Source organism: Somniosus microcephalus, chromosome 19 (genome assembly GCF_052327205.1).
Source record: "Somniosus microcephalus isolate GS21.2 chromosome 19, FLI_Smic_1.0, whole genome shotgun sequence".
Lineage (NCBI taxonomy): Eukaryota > Metazoa > Chordata > Chondrichthyes > Squaliformes > Somniosidae > Somniosus > Somniosus microcephalus.
Window position 1 is genome coordinate 12,753,160 of NC_141005.1, and position 16,669 is coordinate 12,769,828.

The 16,669-nt window shown below is 42.4% G+C and overlaps 2 protein-coding genes across 4 annotated transcripts in view; one reads left to right on the top strand and one right to left on the bottom strand.

Annotated features, from left to right (window-relative positions):
- The window catches only part of txnrd2.2 (thioredoxin reductase 2, tandem duplicate 2), a 393,467-nt gene that overhangs the window by 105,607 nt on the left and 271,191 nt on the right, over positions 1-16,669 (top strand). The window lies entirely within an intron of this gene.
- cltcl1 (clathrin, heavy chain-like 1) overlaps positions 1-16,669 on the bottom strand; it is a 77,851-nt gene that overhangs the window by 8,032 nt on the left and 53,150 nt on the right. For all 3 annotated transcript variants that reach the window (XM_086011986.1, XM_086011984.1, XM_086011987.1), the window contains exons 16-30: positions 15,844-15,986; positions 14,490-14,724; positions 13,153-13,275; positions 11,264-11,409; positions 10,201-10,384; positions 9,740-9,932; positions 7,364-7,521; positions 6,471-6,635; positions 6,020-6,127; positions 4,624-4,791; positions 3,623-3,772; positions 3,206-3,337; positions 2,919-3,029; positions 1,353-1,523; positions 1,000-1,221 (exon numbers count right to left, since the gene is read on the bottom strand). In XM_086011986.1, coding sequence (XP_085868112.1) covers positions 1,000-1,221; positions 1,353-1,523; positions 2,919-3,029; positions 3,206-3,337; positions 3,623-3,772; positions 4,624-4,791; positions 6,020-6,127; positions 6,471-6,635; positions 7,364-7,521; positions 9,740-9,932; positions 10,201-10,384; positions 11,264-11,409; positions 13,153-13,275; positions 14,490-14,724; positions 15,844-15,986 — 2,409 coding nt within the window. The remainder of the gene's footprint in view (positions 1-999; positions 1,222-1,352; positions 1,524-2,918; positions 3,030-3,205; positions 3,338-3,622; positions 3,773-4,623; positions 4,792-6,019; positions 6,128-6,470; positions 6,636-7,363; positions 7,522-9,739; positions 9,933-10,200; positions 10,385-11,263; positions 11,410-13,152; positions 13,276-14,489; positions 14,725-15,843; positions 15,987-16,669) is intronic.

Here is a 16,669-nt window from a genome sequence, read left to right on the forward strand (position 1 = left end):
GTTTTAAAAAAAATTCATGCTCAGAGCAAAGCTTTGATTTCATTTGTGCTCACTACAATGAGGGATAAAACCTCACTGCCAGTTTGCTAATGCACCAATATTCTACCCAACTTCCAATTCAAGACATTAAAAGCGGCTTAGTTCCACTGGCTCCCAATGTGCAGCTCTAGCAAAGTCAGTGGTCAGGAAGACCCACTTTTAAATTGGGAATCTTAGAGATTGCCTCACACACCACCACCCCCCCCCAAATCCCTAACCTTCTCCAGTCCTACAACCCTCCACGATCTCTGCACTTCTCCAATTCTGGTCTCTTGCGCATCCCCGATTTTAAATTGCTCCACTATTGTCGTAGCCATCCATTCAGCTGCCTGGGCCTCAAGCTCTAGAATTCCCTCCCTAAACCTCTACTCTTTACGACGCTCCTAAAAAACCTACCTCTTTGACCAAGCTTTCGGTCACCAAACCCAATATAGAGACACTCGGGACAACGCTCCAGTAAAATGCCTAGGAACGTTTTACTACGTTAAATGTGCTGTATAAATGCAAGTTGCTATTGCACTGGCTGACGAGACTCAGTCAGCAGGATTAGCACACTGCAAAGCCAAATACTAAACCAGCCAAGTACACTTGATGCAGTTACCAATGCTGTGTACTTATGCTCAATGAGTGGCACAGGAATGCCCACAGACTCAATACAGGTAAAGGTTATAGCCGAGAACCTGGATTAAAAAAAGGACAGTGCTGCATCATACTAGGCCAACTCTCAGAACTAACTAAATTGTCAAAACTAAAAAGCTAGTACAATTTGAATGTGCTAAATACTCATCAAGCTTTCCAAAAGGTTCAATATCTGGTTTACTACAATAAGCAGCTTGGTTTTTAAAACGTTAAATTCTATTCCTGTTGCCACCCAAGCTATGTGTGCCGATTGTAAAAGACTCCTCAAAAACTATTACTGGAATAATGATTTTTAATTTTTTTTTTATAAAGTTCACTTACTTTGCTAAGATATTCCCTCATAACTTGAATAAAGTACGGCATTGCAAAGTCCATGATGTTATGTCGCCATGATAGCTCAAGAACCACATCTGGCCGTAACAAATCATAGCACGTGAATAGGCAGGATGCAAAACATTCTCGCTTTCCCTCTTCTAGGAACCATTGCAACAGTTTCTCGGAGAGCTCCGTGTCCTTGGATTCTGCAGCATATTGCATTGCATCCTACAACACACAAGTCAGTTACATAATGAAGTCTTAACCCTGATTACATGTCAAGACAAGAATAAGGAATCAAATTCCTCAGCTGTTCAAGTTTCTGTAGAACCAGGCGTAAAGTATGCAGAGAGGCTTACCTTGTACAAACGGTCTTTTTTGCAGAGTTCCACACTTTGTTTCCAGCGATTGTTACCTTTGTAGAGATAAGCAGCAATGCGCCTAAATTCAATTAATTCATGTTTTTCTAGGCGCTGGGCAAGGCTAATGTTGTCAAAGTTATCATATGCATCAATAGATGTACGCAAACCCTGTAGAAAGTGAAACAAAAACATCCAAGGTCATACCAGATTTCCAAATACAAGTCACTGACCATTTCATCCAAAGTACGAAACCTAAAAGCTTTTCATTAAAGTTAAAACATATCAAAAAATTAGAGTATTTGTTTACACTTGCTCCCATGCCCAAAGATCCCCAAGGAATGTATTTTAGGGTTGATGGATCACAAGAAGCTCCTTAGAAATGGAGAAAGATAACCTAGGGCTTTGGATCTAGGCAAGTAGACAGAATTGTCCACTAAAGGGCAACAAAGAACATTTTTATCCACAGGGGTTTAAGAGCTAAACATACTTCCAAAGATAAATTTCCAATGAAGCACCCAATATCTATCGTGGAGCCAACATTAGCCCCATTTAGAAGGGAGGTTCTGAGCTTGATAATTAAGAAAGATGAGAGAATTCTCAAGTGAGTTGAGACATTAGATACAAACCTTCCCAGTTACTGGAATATTCTTATTCCCAGTAGCAAAAGGATCAAATTGAAAAGCAGAGAAGTCAAGTTAAATTTGTATAGAACTTTGGTCAGACCACACTTGGGGTATTGAATAGTTCTGGTCCCCATATTGTAAAAAGGATAGAGGCACACTGGAGAAAGTGCAAAAAGACTTCAGAAACAAGGAGTTATACCAATCAGGAAAGATTGAACAGGCTGGGGCTCTTTTCTCTAGAGAGAGAAGACTAAGGGGTGACCTGAGGGTTTGATAAAGTAGACAGAAGATGTTTCCAACTGTGAGCAAGACCAGAACTAGGAGCATAAATACAAGATAGTCACTAATAAATCCAATTCAGGAGAAAATTCTTTACCCAGAGAGTGGTGAGAATGTGGAACACTCTGCCACGGAGTGGTTGAGGGGGAACAGCACAGATGCATTTAAGAGGAAGCTAAATAAGCACATGAGGGAGAAAGGAATAGAAGGATAGGCTGATGGGGTTAGATGACGTGAGGTAGGAGGAGGCTTGTGTGGAGCATAAACACCAGCAGGGACCTGTTGGGCCGGTTTCTGTGCTGTACTGTAATACAGGTGGCCACTTGTGGCAGGTAGGTCACAACAGCAGCAATGTGCCACACATGGAAAGCCCCAACTCCAGTAGGATCATGGTTAAACACCATTTTCTTTCCTCAGATCCCACATGGAATATTCCAAGTGGGATGGACAAGTGAAGTACCCAGGACAATGCCAAATAGCTGAGATATGGAAAAAAAGCAGCTCTCCCATTCACCCAAGTTCAGGTGAAGCACTTGGGTTAAGCTTGGGAATTTACTGAGCAGTTAGTTGCCCTGTTAACAAACTAAAAGCAGTTGCACAAAACCCTTTGCCCCTAAAAGTTTAAATAGTTTGATTTACACTAGCAGTGCTGCACGGTTACCTGGTAATCCTCCTCTTCAGTAAGCAGGTTGTTCAGAGCTTCATTCACAGATTTGTTATTATGATTCTGAACGGAGCGCAGGTACGGCTTAATTAGCTGCAACTGGTCCACCTGGGAATCAGATAGAATACATCAAACAAACAAATCCACTTCAATAGCAAAATAACTCAGAAGTCATGGCAGCATTAACCCATTCACTGAAGTTAGCCTCAAGAAATGCAGCTACAGTACCACAGAATAAAATCACAACTAATGGGTTTTGCTATGCATTAGAAATCATGGCTCACCTTACTGAAAAAGGTGACTGCCCTGGTATGGTCTAGGCGTGGTGACAACACCATTAAGAGATCGTTGATCAATAGTGGTTTGAAGTCCAAATAGAACTGCAGGGCCTTGTAATATAACTCTACGTTGGCGACCTGCAAGGAAAATTGGAGAATTAACATCTTGGCCAAGCCACCTGCCAACCAAATACTTTAGGCATAAGGAACAGGAAATCAATTAAGATTTGCCAATTAGAAAAAACTCCCACTGACACCTGCATAGTGAAAGTGCTCCCATAACGTTAAGTAGGGAGTACCAGGATATTGACCCAGCAATTATGCACAAAAAAAATCTATCCAAACAGAAGAGGGTCTGTAAAAACAGACATTTCACATTGTGTGACAGCATATTGTACCATTACTAGCAACATTAGGAAGTACCTTTGCAATAATGTCTTTGTACAGTCCTTCCTTCCAAGCATCCGTTGGGTGATTCATCATGGTAATTACTGCATTGTCATACTCTTCATATTTATCATACAGAAAGACCAGCTCAGCCCAAAGATGGGCCTGCTCTGCAGCACGAAGGACCTAGAAAGCAAGAGGCAGAACGATCAAAAAGTTACCATTTCAGTTTAAAATGAGCGCAAATATATACATAACCAAACAGATTCCAATTACACCTTTTCAAAAAGGAGAGATTCTATATAAAAGCATATTCATACATTTAATCTAGATTGCATTTTACCTTGCTAGTTCTGCATAAAAACAGCATAGTACGATACAGCCCAGTTGGCCATTCAGCCCATCGTGCCTGCGCCGGCTGACAGCTCTCCAATTAGTCGCACTCCCCCTGCTCTTTCCCCAAAGCCCTGCAAATATTTTCCCTTCAAGTATTTATCCAATTCTCTTTTGAAAGTTACTATTGAATCTGCTTCCACCGCCCTTTCAGGCAGCGCATTCCAGATCATAACTCGCTGTAAAATAAAAAAAAGTTTCATGTCGCCTTTGGTTCTTTTGCCAATCACCTTAAATCTGTGCCCTCTGGTTACTGACCCTTCTGCCACTGGAAATATTCAAAATGATCACTGGTTTGGTGCCAAGTGGCAGATAGTTGTGACATGCACAAAGCTAGCCTGAACAGATACTTTCAGCTTTATTTTAAAAAATTCCCTAGTATAGCTTGATTAAAACATGTCAGACTACCAAAATCTGAAATGGAAATTGAAGTTGCCAAGTCCATTCCGCCAGGAAGATAGCAGTTCAAAGTCTCAACCAAGACAGGACAGAACACTGCAATGATCCATCATCTTTGTAAGCCACTTGGATTGTTTTGCAGAGTGCATGATCTTGAGAATAGTGCAACATGGCTGTTCAAGTCAGTGAAGCAGCAACAGTTCATAAGTGGATTACATTTAAAGTGTAAACAAGTCTGTAAATACCTTTGGAATATTAACTCTGGACCAGAAGAGTTCCAAGTGTTCGCGCATCTTCTGAGGCTTAAACTTGGAGTACAGGATTGCCAGCTCTGTAAACATTCCCATATGAGCCCGTTCCAAACCCAATGCTGCTTCCAAGAGGGAGATTAGCTCCTCAAAATACCCTCGATCCTAGTATAAAATAAAGTCATTTATAATACAAGGGTTCCACAACAGCACTTCACATCAGGAAGCAAATATTTACAGCAGCCTTACAAAATGTATGAAGTTATTAACTAGAAATCTCAATGATTCAATGGGAAAGATGCCAGTGCTTCAGCCATCATTTACTGCTAGGACCCACTTTCTATTCATGACATTTGTGGAACAATTTCCAAAACTGTTTCTAGTCAAGATCAAAACAAGGATGTCATCCACACATTATCCCAGATTTGTGTATTCACCCATGCGGTGCATGCAGTTTTAAATTACTAGCAGCCAAATCTTCCTTTCTGAATAAATTATTGGTTTCCATTGCAATTGTTTGAACAGTCAATAAGCAGGTGTATAATTTTGATAAGAGGACCAATTTGCAGGCACAAAAAAAAAAAAAGTACTTCTGATAGTGCTTTCTTTCTTGATGCTTAAACAGCTAAATTGGCATTTAACCAGTGTAACCAAGTTGCTAACCCAGCTGTGGATGGGTATTAGCCAAAAGTCTGCCCTAGGTGCCAAGCTTGTGTTCTCCATTCATCATGCAGGAGGATTCATTGCTTTTGGTCAGCAGCGAGAGCTACAGACCCAGCAATATGCTCATGGGCACGGCATGCATTTCCCATCCAGATGATTGAGGGAGTGATGCCTTTTATTGTTATATAAATGGCAAAATCCTACATCAACATTTGCTGCCACACTATGGCTGCAAGCCTCCTACAGGGCACTGTGGCACAAGTCACCAAGGTCCACCCACCATTCGTTCCCCGCTTAAAATTAGCCATCAGTGCTACGGTATAACTTTCCTGCTTGTGTTTCTACAGCAGCAAGTATTAGGTTATTAAACTCAGAAGCGTTGGAATCTTTGAGCCGATTCAAAGTGGTGATCTCAGCTTAAGTATTGAGGTAGCCAGAAGAACATTGGATTTAAAGTACGGAGTTACAAATCTGTATTGTACTTCAGCTTGCCCTTTAGCTTTGTGCTTTAATATTGAAAGCAGCTATACTAACTGCAGCACATCAAGCATACATCAGTTTTGGCACTGGTTATAAATATGTGTTGAAGCACCAATAGGCAAAGTTTCTATCCTCTGTCTTCAGCAGCACTAGAGACTTGCACCCCCCCAAAAATTCTCATAAGTCAGTAGACCACACACCTGCAGCAGAGGGGAAAACTATACAGCCTGCATTATAGAACTGGGATTACCTGGTAGTAACTGATCAGCTCCTCAAGCTCATCAGCATGGATGACGATGTGTAGTCCACATATCTGGGCCAGACGGAACTCTTGGCCATCCACACAGGCAAAACAAACCTGAAGAGGGGAGAATAAAGTGCAACAAGATTATTCAAATCAAATGGTCTTGCTGAAATCTGGACACTGTTCAGCTGTTTTGGGGGGGGGGGGGGGGGGGGGGGGAAGAAAGGGGGAGAAAAAGGAGGAGAGTTTAGGTGAAGCATTAGTGGCTACTATTTAGTGCAAACTTTACAAAAATTGTCATCTACAGCATTGGAGGATTAGTCGAAACAGGTGGTTTAATACAAGCTCACACCTTCATCAAGAACCAATTCCAGACAGCTAGTTACAGCTTACTATAGAGCAATAGCTTCAGCGGCGATAAACAATGACCCTAGGAGGATGGTTGTGCAGCTCATACCTCTTTCCAAGTCCTGGTGCTGTTAGCTTTGCGGGCACTGTCCACAGCAGCTTGGTACTCGCCTAGATGTACCAGAGTGGAAGCCAAGCGAGCAAAGTTGGACACGTTGTTGTAAAGTAACTTTGCTGCGTCATACATGCCATCGTCATAGCAGCGATCGCCAACCTACATGCAGAAAGGTTAGAAGTCAAGCTTCATATTGATTGGAGGTTAGAAATTTCCAGCACCTAAAACTAATCTAACATTCCCATATACACCACAGAAGATTCAATTCCTTGTCTAATTGCTCTTCATAAAGGCAATCTTTATTATAAACAATGAAGCATTATCTACAGATAACCCAAACACTGCAGAACAACATACTGAGGTTTAACAGATTATCTGGAAATGAAATGGTCTGACCATTAACAATGGCTCCATCTGGTACAGTTCCCACAAGATGAAGCCTGTTTGGAGTCCACAGGGTTGTGACATAGTAGGCGCTTTCATTTATTGGGAAATGAATTTAATCTTTCCAAATGCTTTCATTCCATTTAATGAACAGCACATTGCAATTCTCCTCGTGCAGATTCAAGTTACTTTACTGCTTTTTTTTAAAGCTTTTAAACCAAGGCTTGCATGTAAATTAGATGGCCCTTTTTACAGCTCAAGTGTTTTAAATGGACTAGCATTTAAACCACATTTTAAAAAACTTACAGAAAACAGAATGCAAATGAAGCTAAATGACTGAATTAAGCGGCTAACCATTTACAGTTCAGCACACTAGTCTGTGAAACAAATTTATCAATAGTCAGTGCAGCAATTTCTGAACTCTCAATTAAGGCAATAGCATGGCAAGTTTTAAATACAATAGTTTGACAAGCTTATAGCAATGAGCTCTTGGTACTACTTACTTGCTGAATGTGGGCATTGTTCGGCCCATTAACAAACTCCTCTAACTCAGACAGACGGTTAGTCTTTGCCAGAGCAAATATCAACTCGGTCTCTACATAAGATTCCTTGGCTTTCTTTCTAGCCATTTGCAGAAATTTCACTAGGTCTTCCCAGTTATCTAGAAGTCAGAATGTAGATCACAACACTCACCGTTAAAAAATCCCACATAATTGAGCAAAATACTTAGAATAAAAATCTTGATTACTTGGAGAACTTTCAGAACTGTTTTTTTTTTTTTTTAAAACAAGGGCGGGGGTGAAAAATAATTCAGTGTTTTGAGCAAGTTCACAGCCTGCAGAACAGCATCAGGTAGCAGTGCAGCAGTGATGAGAAAATTTAATTGTATACAATTACAAGGATGTCAATCCAGTTGGTATTAGCACAGAATAGTCAGCAAAAATACTTGTCTCCAAGGGAGGGCACAAGATAATTAACAGGAGGCTTTAGTTCTAATTGAAGGAAACCTACTCAGCAACTCAATCATTTTGGTTAATGTTTCCAGTCACAAACAGTTGGTCCTACTTTGCTCCAGGTCAGCTGGAGTGACAGCTGCAATAATGTGCCTATCGTCATCACCACAGGATGGTAACTTTGGAATTGTACAATTGGCCAAGGCTGTCAAACATAGAAAACTAGTCTTGGCAAGGTAGCAGCAGCATGGCAATGTAGTAAAACGTCCCAAGGCACTTCACAGGAAGGTAATCAGACAATGTACACCAAGCCAAAGGAGGAGATATTAGAATAGGTGACCAGAAGGTTGGTCAGAGGTAGCTTTTAAAAAAGGAGATTCTTTAAAGGAAGAGAGAGAGTTGGAGAGGCAGAGGCTTAGGGAGCAAATTTCAGACTAGGGCCTAAACGACTGAAGGTACGGCTGCCAATGATGGAGCAAAGGGGGGGGGGGGGGGGGGGGGGAAGAAACAAATGCAGATGGCCAGAACAGAGTTCAAGGAGGGTTGTGGGGCTGGAGGAGGTTACAGAGACAAGGAGGGGTGAGGCCACAGAGGGATTTGAACACAAGGATGAGAATTTTAAATTTGAGTTGTATGTGGACCAGGAACCAATGTAGGTTAGCAAGCACAGGAGTGATGATATATACAGGACTTGGTGCAAGTTAGTTACACGGGTCTACAGCACAGAAACAGGCCAGTCTGCTCCACGTGAGCAAAAAGGATACGGGCAGAAGAGTTTTGTATGAGCTCAAGTTTCTGGAGGGTAGAAGAGGAGAGGCTGGCCAGGAGGGCATTGGAATAGTTGCGTCAATAAAAGCATGAATAAGGGTTTAGCAGGTGAGCTGAGGCAGGGCAGAGATGGGAGAGGCTATGGAGGTGGTCTGTTATGGAGAGGATATGGGGAGGGGGGGGGGGGTCAGAAGCTCTGCTCCAGGTCAAATAGGACACCAAGGTTGCAAACTGTCTGGTTCAGCCCGAGACAGTGGTCAGAAAGGGAGTTGGAGGCGATGGAACGAGTTAGTGGCAGGGGCCGAAAACATTGGGAAGATTGCAGCCATTGTTTAACTGGAGGAAATGTCAGCTCATCCAGTATGGCTATCGGACAAACAGTCGAGAGATGGCGGTAGTAATGAGGTGTTGGCAGCGTACTTGTGGAACCAGGTGCATGTCCTTGGATGATGTTGCCGAAGTGTATTACGTAATGAGAAATAAGGGGCCAAGGATGGATCCTTCAGGGACGAGGCAACAGTGCAGGAGCAGGAAGAGAATCCACTGAAGATGATTCTCTGGTTATGATGGATAGGCAAGAGTAGAACCAGGTGAGGGTAGTTGCACACCACTGGACAAAGGTGGTGTTGGGAGGATGATGTGGTCAACTGTGTAAAAAGCTGCAGACAGGTAGAGAAGGATAGTGCACCATGGCCAGTCACATAGGATGTCCTGTGATTTTGATTAGGGCCATTCCAGGGACAGAAACTTGATTGGAACAGTTCATAAATGGAGTTACAGGAAAAATTTGAAGGGAGGCTTAGAGATGGGGTGGTAGTTTGCAAGGACAAATGGTGGGGGTGGAGCCAACAGCAGATCTGAAAGGGAACAGTTTACAATATCGGCTAGCATGGGTGCCAGGAAGGGAAGTTGGGTGGTTAGCAGTTTAGTGGAAGTGTAGAGTGTAGGTGGTGGGTCTCTTACAAGATAAACTCAGGAGGAGGAGGGTGGGGTGGGGAGAGAAACCTAGAGAAAAATAGTGGGCTAGGGAAGAGAAGTAGAAGCTGACTGGATGGTCTCAAATCTTATCAAAGTTTTTATTTACATTAGAATCAAATTGCTTACTGAATTTGCATTCAGTAATTTATACCAACAGTTATACTAACTGTCATGACTCACTGTTTTTGTTAGCTGCTTTCACAACCTCCATGTAGGCAGATGGGTCATCAGCCTTGATATAGGAGTCTATGGCTTCTTTAACCAAATCCTTCTGCAACTGCGCTCTTGCCAGCTGACTCCATACAGCCGGCTCATTGCAACGTTCTGCAAACTCATAAGCACGATCAAGATTTCCAATATGCTCAATCAGAACCTAAGGAGGTGCCAATAAAAGTTTAAATTAACCATTATAAACTTCCAAATCAATACTTGTACTTGGAAGAGTAGAAATTCAGCAAAAGCCATGCCATTTCCCAGAAACTGACTTGAACAGAAAGAACTCGATTCTCTTAGAACAAAGGTTTTGTAATCAGCCAATTTACTTTTATCCATTTTACACATTTAGACAGCTCAATTCCATTATTCAGGTGTAATCTCTCAATCCCTCAGAATACACCAACACAAAACGTGAAAGCTCTTGCCTGTACTGCAGAAGTGTTCACATCAAACTTCCGAAAGATTGCAAAGGCCTCTTCAAAAAGTTCGTTGCTGATGGCAATGTTGGCAATGTCAGGGGCATCATAGTTCTCCAGACGATTGATGTACTCCATCACACGGGTACGATCTGCTTTAATAGCAGTGAGAATCAGCAGGTTCTGCAGATTCCTGTGCAAGATGGGGATTGCATCAAAACACAACGCCACTCCGATCAATCCTAAATATGGCATATTCTACTGCCGGCGCAATTAAAAGACTTTTTATATAGCACCTTTCATGACCATCGGACGTCTAAAAGCACTTTACAACCAATGAAATACTTTTGAAGTGGAGTCGCGGTTGTAATGTGGGAAATGCAGCAGCCAATTTGCACATAGCAATGCAAAAATGACCATATAATCTGTTTGTTAGGTTGATTGAGGGATAAATATTGGCCAGGACACCAGGTATAACTCCCCATCTTTGAAAGTGCCATGGGATCTTTGCAGCCACCTGAGCGCGCAGACAGGGCTGCAGTTTAATGTCTCATCCGAAAGTGCAGCACTACTGTAGTGTCAGCCTAGCTTTATGTGCGCAAGTCTCGAGTGGGACTTGAACCCACAACCTTCTGACTCAGGCGAGTGCTGCCAACTGAGCCACAGCTGACACAAATGGCTAAGTATTTTAAACTTATTCTAAGCACGAACAGTTACTGAAACTGAAACTTTGCAGCTGGACAAAGTGTCCAAAAAAGGACTCGGCTAACAACGGTAAATGAAGCTGGGTCACCTAATCCAATCTACTTCCATCATCACCACCTCTCGACCCCTGGCCAACAATCCCAATGAAGTAGGATTTATTGAATTCGGCTTTTAAATATTGTAAAAACAGGTTCCTACTCTTGGGAGCTTTAATGCTAAAATGCCATCCATTGGGAAAAAAAGTGAAAATATACAAATAGTTCATGTTCAATTATAGCGTGCACCTTTAGCTAATGTTTGCAAAAAATCTTCCCAGAAGTCTTTGTATAGATTTAAATTGAATCGAGTCAACAGTTTTATTTTCTACCTGTGTTCACTAAAGACGTTGTTATCCAAGACTATCTTCTCCAGTAGTTCAATCAGCTCATTGGGAAGGTCAGCAGTCATAAAGGCCTTCACAGTAACAGATACTTCCTCTGGATCCTGGGTTTCAGACAGGGCTGTTTGGACAACCTGACAAAAGTAATTAATTTCACTTTAGGAAGTTCAGGAATCAGATTGCTTGTTTTAAAACAAGCAGAGAGTTGTTCTAGCCAAAAATTGTCAGCTAAGCTCGATATTAGTTGGCCAAAGGGTGGCATTCAGTAAATAAGGATAAGAGGTGGTTTGGGGAGAAAGGGGGGGGGGGGGGGGTGCATGAACAAAGACCTGGGGGTATATGTGCACAAATTGTTGAAGGTGGCAGAGTGGGTTGAGAAAGTGGTTAAAGCATATGGGCTTCATTAAATAGGGGTATAGAGTACAAAAGCAAGGAAGTTATGATCATGTATAAAACACTGGTTTGGCCTCAGCTGGAGTATTGTCCAATTCTGGGCACTGCACTTTAGGAAGGATGTGAAGACCTTTTAGAGGGTGCAGAAAAGATTTGTGATTCCAGGGATGAGGGACTTCAGTTATGTGGATAGACTGGAGAAACTGGGGTTGTTCTCTTTAGAGCAGAGGAGCTTGATAGAGGTGCTCAAAATCATGAGTGGTCTGGGCAGAGTAGATAGAGAAACTGATCCCATTGGCAGAAGGGTCAAGAACCAGAGGAGACCAATTTAAGGTGATTGGCAGAAGAATTAAAGGCGACGTGACTTTTTACACAGCAAGTGGTTAGGATCTGAAATGCGCTGCCTGAAAGGGTGGTGGAGGCAGACTCGATCGTGCCTTTCAAAAGGGAATTGGATAAGTACCTGAGAGGAGAAAAAATTGCAGGGCTAAGGAGGGGAAAAAGGGTGGGGGAGAGGGACTAGCTGAAGTGCTCTTGCAGCGAGCTAGCATAGGCTAAACTTGCCAAATGGCCCCCTGTGCTGTAACCATTCTATGAAAACCTTACTGCTGGCTATATAACAGGACTGCAATAAAAACTTAACGGTCAAATTTCCATTCACTTTGTCTCCATTTGTGATGAATGGTGTCCTGCTCCCAAGCATCTGCTGACTGTGGCAGAACTATTGACGCTTCATTCCTTCATCTCCCTTTTCTCCCCCCCCCCCCCCTCCTTTAGTTTATATTGCCTCTCCTTGCTCTTTCTACCAAATGTATCACTTTGAAGTCTCATGGTAGCAAAAATCAGAACAATTATAAAGTCCTTTGATCCCCTCAAGTGTCACTATGCTTAGAATATTACAATGACCTCTGATCAGTTTTAATACAAGTTACCCGATATTCAAACGTCTTTTCAAAGGCTGGCACAAGAAATTTAATCTAGCTGAAAGCTGGCAGCTCATCCAGCTTGTTCCATTAGGTAGAGCTATCACTATGTTCAAACACAAGGTACTCAGACAAAGTATAACAATAAAGTGTCCATGTCAACTGGGATACAAGTTATGCTACATGGAATATCCATTCAAGGTGTAGCTACAATTGAAATTCTGACCTTCCACCCAAAGTCCACCTTCTATTTTCAACCATGACCCTTTCCTCACCTGAAGCTCATGTGTGTTTGTTTAGCAAGCACCACTGGATAGCTTCCATGGAGCAGAGATCTTGGCTGTTTACCCTATAGCTTAGGAGTGGAAAAGATCAATGGTTGTGTCTTCAGTGTTGTCCCAGTTGAGATCAGCATACTCAGTGCACACAAGGGCTCCAACATGGTACCTTTCTGGCCAGTATGGCTCAGTGGTGTACTAAAATGATGCATTTATCCATTGAGCAAGAATGTAATTTGAAGACTGGAGACAAAAATAGCAACATAAAATATTAAAAAAATACCTGGTCAATCAGCTGGCGCCTAAAGGGATTATTTTCTTCCAGGACACTGGCCCAAAGCTCGGGGTCTTTTCTGCGTACAAGATAGCGAGCCTCACTCTTGAACAGAGAGTTTTCATTGCAAACCTAAAGCAGATTTGGAAATAGTTCAATTATACACAAATGAAGAACTAAATGACATCTTGGCTTGAACTGATGCATTACTCCCTCTAACTCATAACATTTGCCAATGTTCTTTGACAAATGTGACTAGTAAATTTAGTTGTGGATCGGATTTAGGATTGGAGGACTGCAACTATTGGCTACCTTTTAGGTAAGTGAAGATTTATATAGTGAAGAGGGACTGGAGCATCATGGCTTTATTGAAGCAATCCTATTGATCGCAACTGAAAGCAGCATTCTGAAATAAAGTCAAACGAGTGCATTTTATGCCACAAGTGCCTTAATAATCATAATCAACTTTGTCATTGTTAGTGCACAAGTGCAGTACAACGAAATGTAAGCTTGCGGCTCCCGAGAGTGTACATTTAGATTAAGACATTTAAACATTCAACATACATTTGGCTAGTAATACATTAACATAAACATAACCATAATAAAGTGTATTGGCAGATGTGCAGGCTTTAGAGTTTATTTGTGGAGTTCAGTAGGATGACAGCCCTGGGAAAGAAGCTGTTCCTAAATCTGGTCGTGCGGGTGCAAATGCATCTGTAGCGTCTCCCAGATGGCAGGAGGGCGAACAAACTGTGGCTGGGGTGGGTAGGGTCTTTGATGATGGACCGTGACCTCCGTAAACAGCGTTTCTGGTATATGTGCTCTATGGTCGGTAGCCGGTAATGTGTTGGGCAGTTTTGACTACCCGCTGCAGGGCTTTCCGGTCATAGTAGCTACAGCTGCCATACCATACTGTGACAGGTCATCAGGATGCGCTCTATTGTGCAGCGGTAAAAGTTAGAGGGGATCAGGGGTGACAGGTTACATCCCTTCAGCCTCCTTAGGAAATATAGGCGCTGCTGGGCCTTCTTCACCAGAAAAGGAGGTATTGAGGGACCAGGAGAGGTCTTCCGTGATATGGACTCCGAGGAACTTAAAGCTAAAAATGTAGGCAAGTGCATTACAGGCTAGCACGGCACTACAGTTCATAGAAGATGCCTACACTTGCATTCAGGTCCAGTTAAATTCCATGCTTCCCTTGTGCCTCAATGCCATGTCCTGGTATAATAAAGATCCAATTGGCTTTAGGTCAAAAGAATTAGGGCAGCTTTTATCTAGACACTATCTGCATTGCAATTCGAGAGCAATCTTGTGCTGTAGACCAATTAGTAAATTAAGACACTAACCTTGATAAGATCCAGATCACACTGGCCCCTTTCATAGGCAACACAAGCCAAGTGTGGATCCCTCTTCTCACAGTATTTGCCAACCACAGAACTATCATAGAATGGGTTCTCACGCAGGAAACGCTCAGGATTGTTATTGCTATCAATATAGATCTTTGCCAAAGCATTGTGAGTAGCAGGTTCCTCACAACCATCATGAATTCTAGCCTCCAGCCATGGAAGCAGCAGTTTTAACCTGTATTAAAAAGGCAAAACAATACATGAGCAGAGTCTGATCAAAAGGAGCAGCTTGGTAATATTTTATTAGAGTGGTGTCAAATTGTATTCATATCCACACAGTTTCTAGCATGCATATCTTGGCTAAACCACCACAGGGGAGCTACAAGACTTCTTGAAAAGGATAACCAAGCAGGCAAGATATTCTAGGCCATTCATACCTCCTGGTCATGAGCATTTGTAGATTACCCGTTTCAAAGCGTACACATGGGGAAAGAGGGCCAAGACAAATCTTTAGGTGTCAGCTGTGGCTTAGTGGTAGCACTTTGCTGCAGTCAGTTACGGGTTCAAGCCCCACTCGAGACTCGAGCACAGCATTCCTCCAGTGTAGTACTGCACTGTCAGAAGCGGTGTCTTCGGGGGAGATGTTAAACCGAGGCCCCACCTGCCCTCAGGTGGATGCAATAAGATACATTGGCACTATTTTGAAGAGCAGGGGCATACTGGCCATTGCCTACCACCTAGTCAACAGTGCTAATTTGAGTGTCTAACCTTGGATCACCCAAAGGGTGCAGCTAGTCAGGAAATTTAAAGTACTACAATATTAGAGTTCACATTCCAAAAATAAAGACTGGAAATACATGCTCTAGCTGGCACATGTTGACAGACCCACTGTGCATTCCCAGTATTTTCTTCAGTTTCCCTTAATCTTAATATTCTGCTTCTTAATAGTATCTGTTGCAATAACAACCAAACCCCAATAGATACACATGACATACCCACAGCTGCTGGTTCTTCCCATATGGCAAACAAAAAAAATCCTCACCTAGTGGTACAAAATGTCAACAGGAACCCCTGCTGAAGTGCATGGGCTATGGCTTGATAGGAAAGAAAGAGTCTCCTCAATAGAGCTTATTAGAACCCTTTTTTTTTTTAAATCATGCACATGCTTCTTTCAAATTTTTTTTTGGGGGGGGGGGGGGGGGGTGGTGTGTGCGGGGAGAGCAAGACAACCTGGCGCTGCGGGTAACAGAAGTAGCAGTGCCACTGAAAAAACCAGGGGAAATTTAATTCACTTACCTCAAACCCAAAGGAGGCAAGCATAGAAAAAGGAAAATCAGCTACTTCAGTTACTGACCTGTTCCTTTTCTCCACTTCGCCTACAAGCTCATCAGTTGAAAACTGTCCACGGACTACAGTGATGAGATTTTTAATAACTTCTTCAGAGCAATCCACATCCAGCAGTCCACCCACCACTACAGGAAGCCTGCTTGGATTCACCTGCACACAAAGACACCACAAAGCCGTCAGATTTTTTTTTTTTTTTTTTTTGGACAGCCACAAAGAAAGCTGAAGTGAATTAACTATTAGTTTGACTTATGAATTCACCCTTGTGTCTTAGCCAGGTACTTTTATTGGTTAAAAACATACAAGTCAGTGTGTCAAATTCTTAATGGGATGTTTTGTGGCTCCATGCCAGTTTTGCAAGTTTATAATACTAAAGATCAATGTGTTGAATGCCACCCCATTGTTATGGTTTGTACCAAGCTTTTGGTCATCTGCCCTAATAGCTTGTGGCTCGGTGTCAAGTTTTATTAGATAACACTCAGTGCCTTGGGACATTTTACTATGTTAAAGGGGCTATATAAATGCAAGTTGTTGTAATTTATAATATGCAACACTGCTTCTGTATGATTTCCAAATTAGAGGCCATCCAAACATGTCATTTAGAAGAATCAGCGCACAGAAGGCAGCCATTCTGCAGATTGTGCCTGAGCCAGCGGTTTGAAAGCTATCCAACTGGTCCTACAGCCACACCCCCGCTTGTTCCCCATAGCCCTGCAATTCCCCCACCGATTTCGGATTCCCTTTAAAGACAAAATGAAACTAATACATTAAGTGTACAGTCCAGATTTGAAAAAGTTTTAATTCCCAAAACAGCAACTGCAGTTCAGAGATGGCCA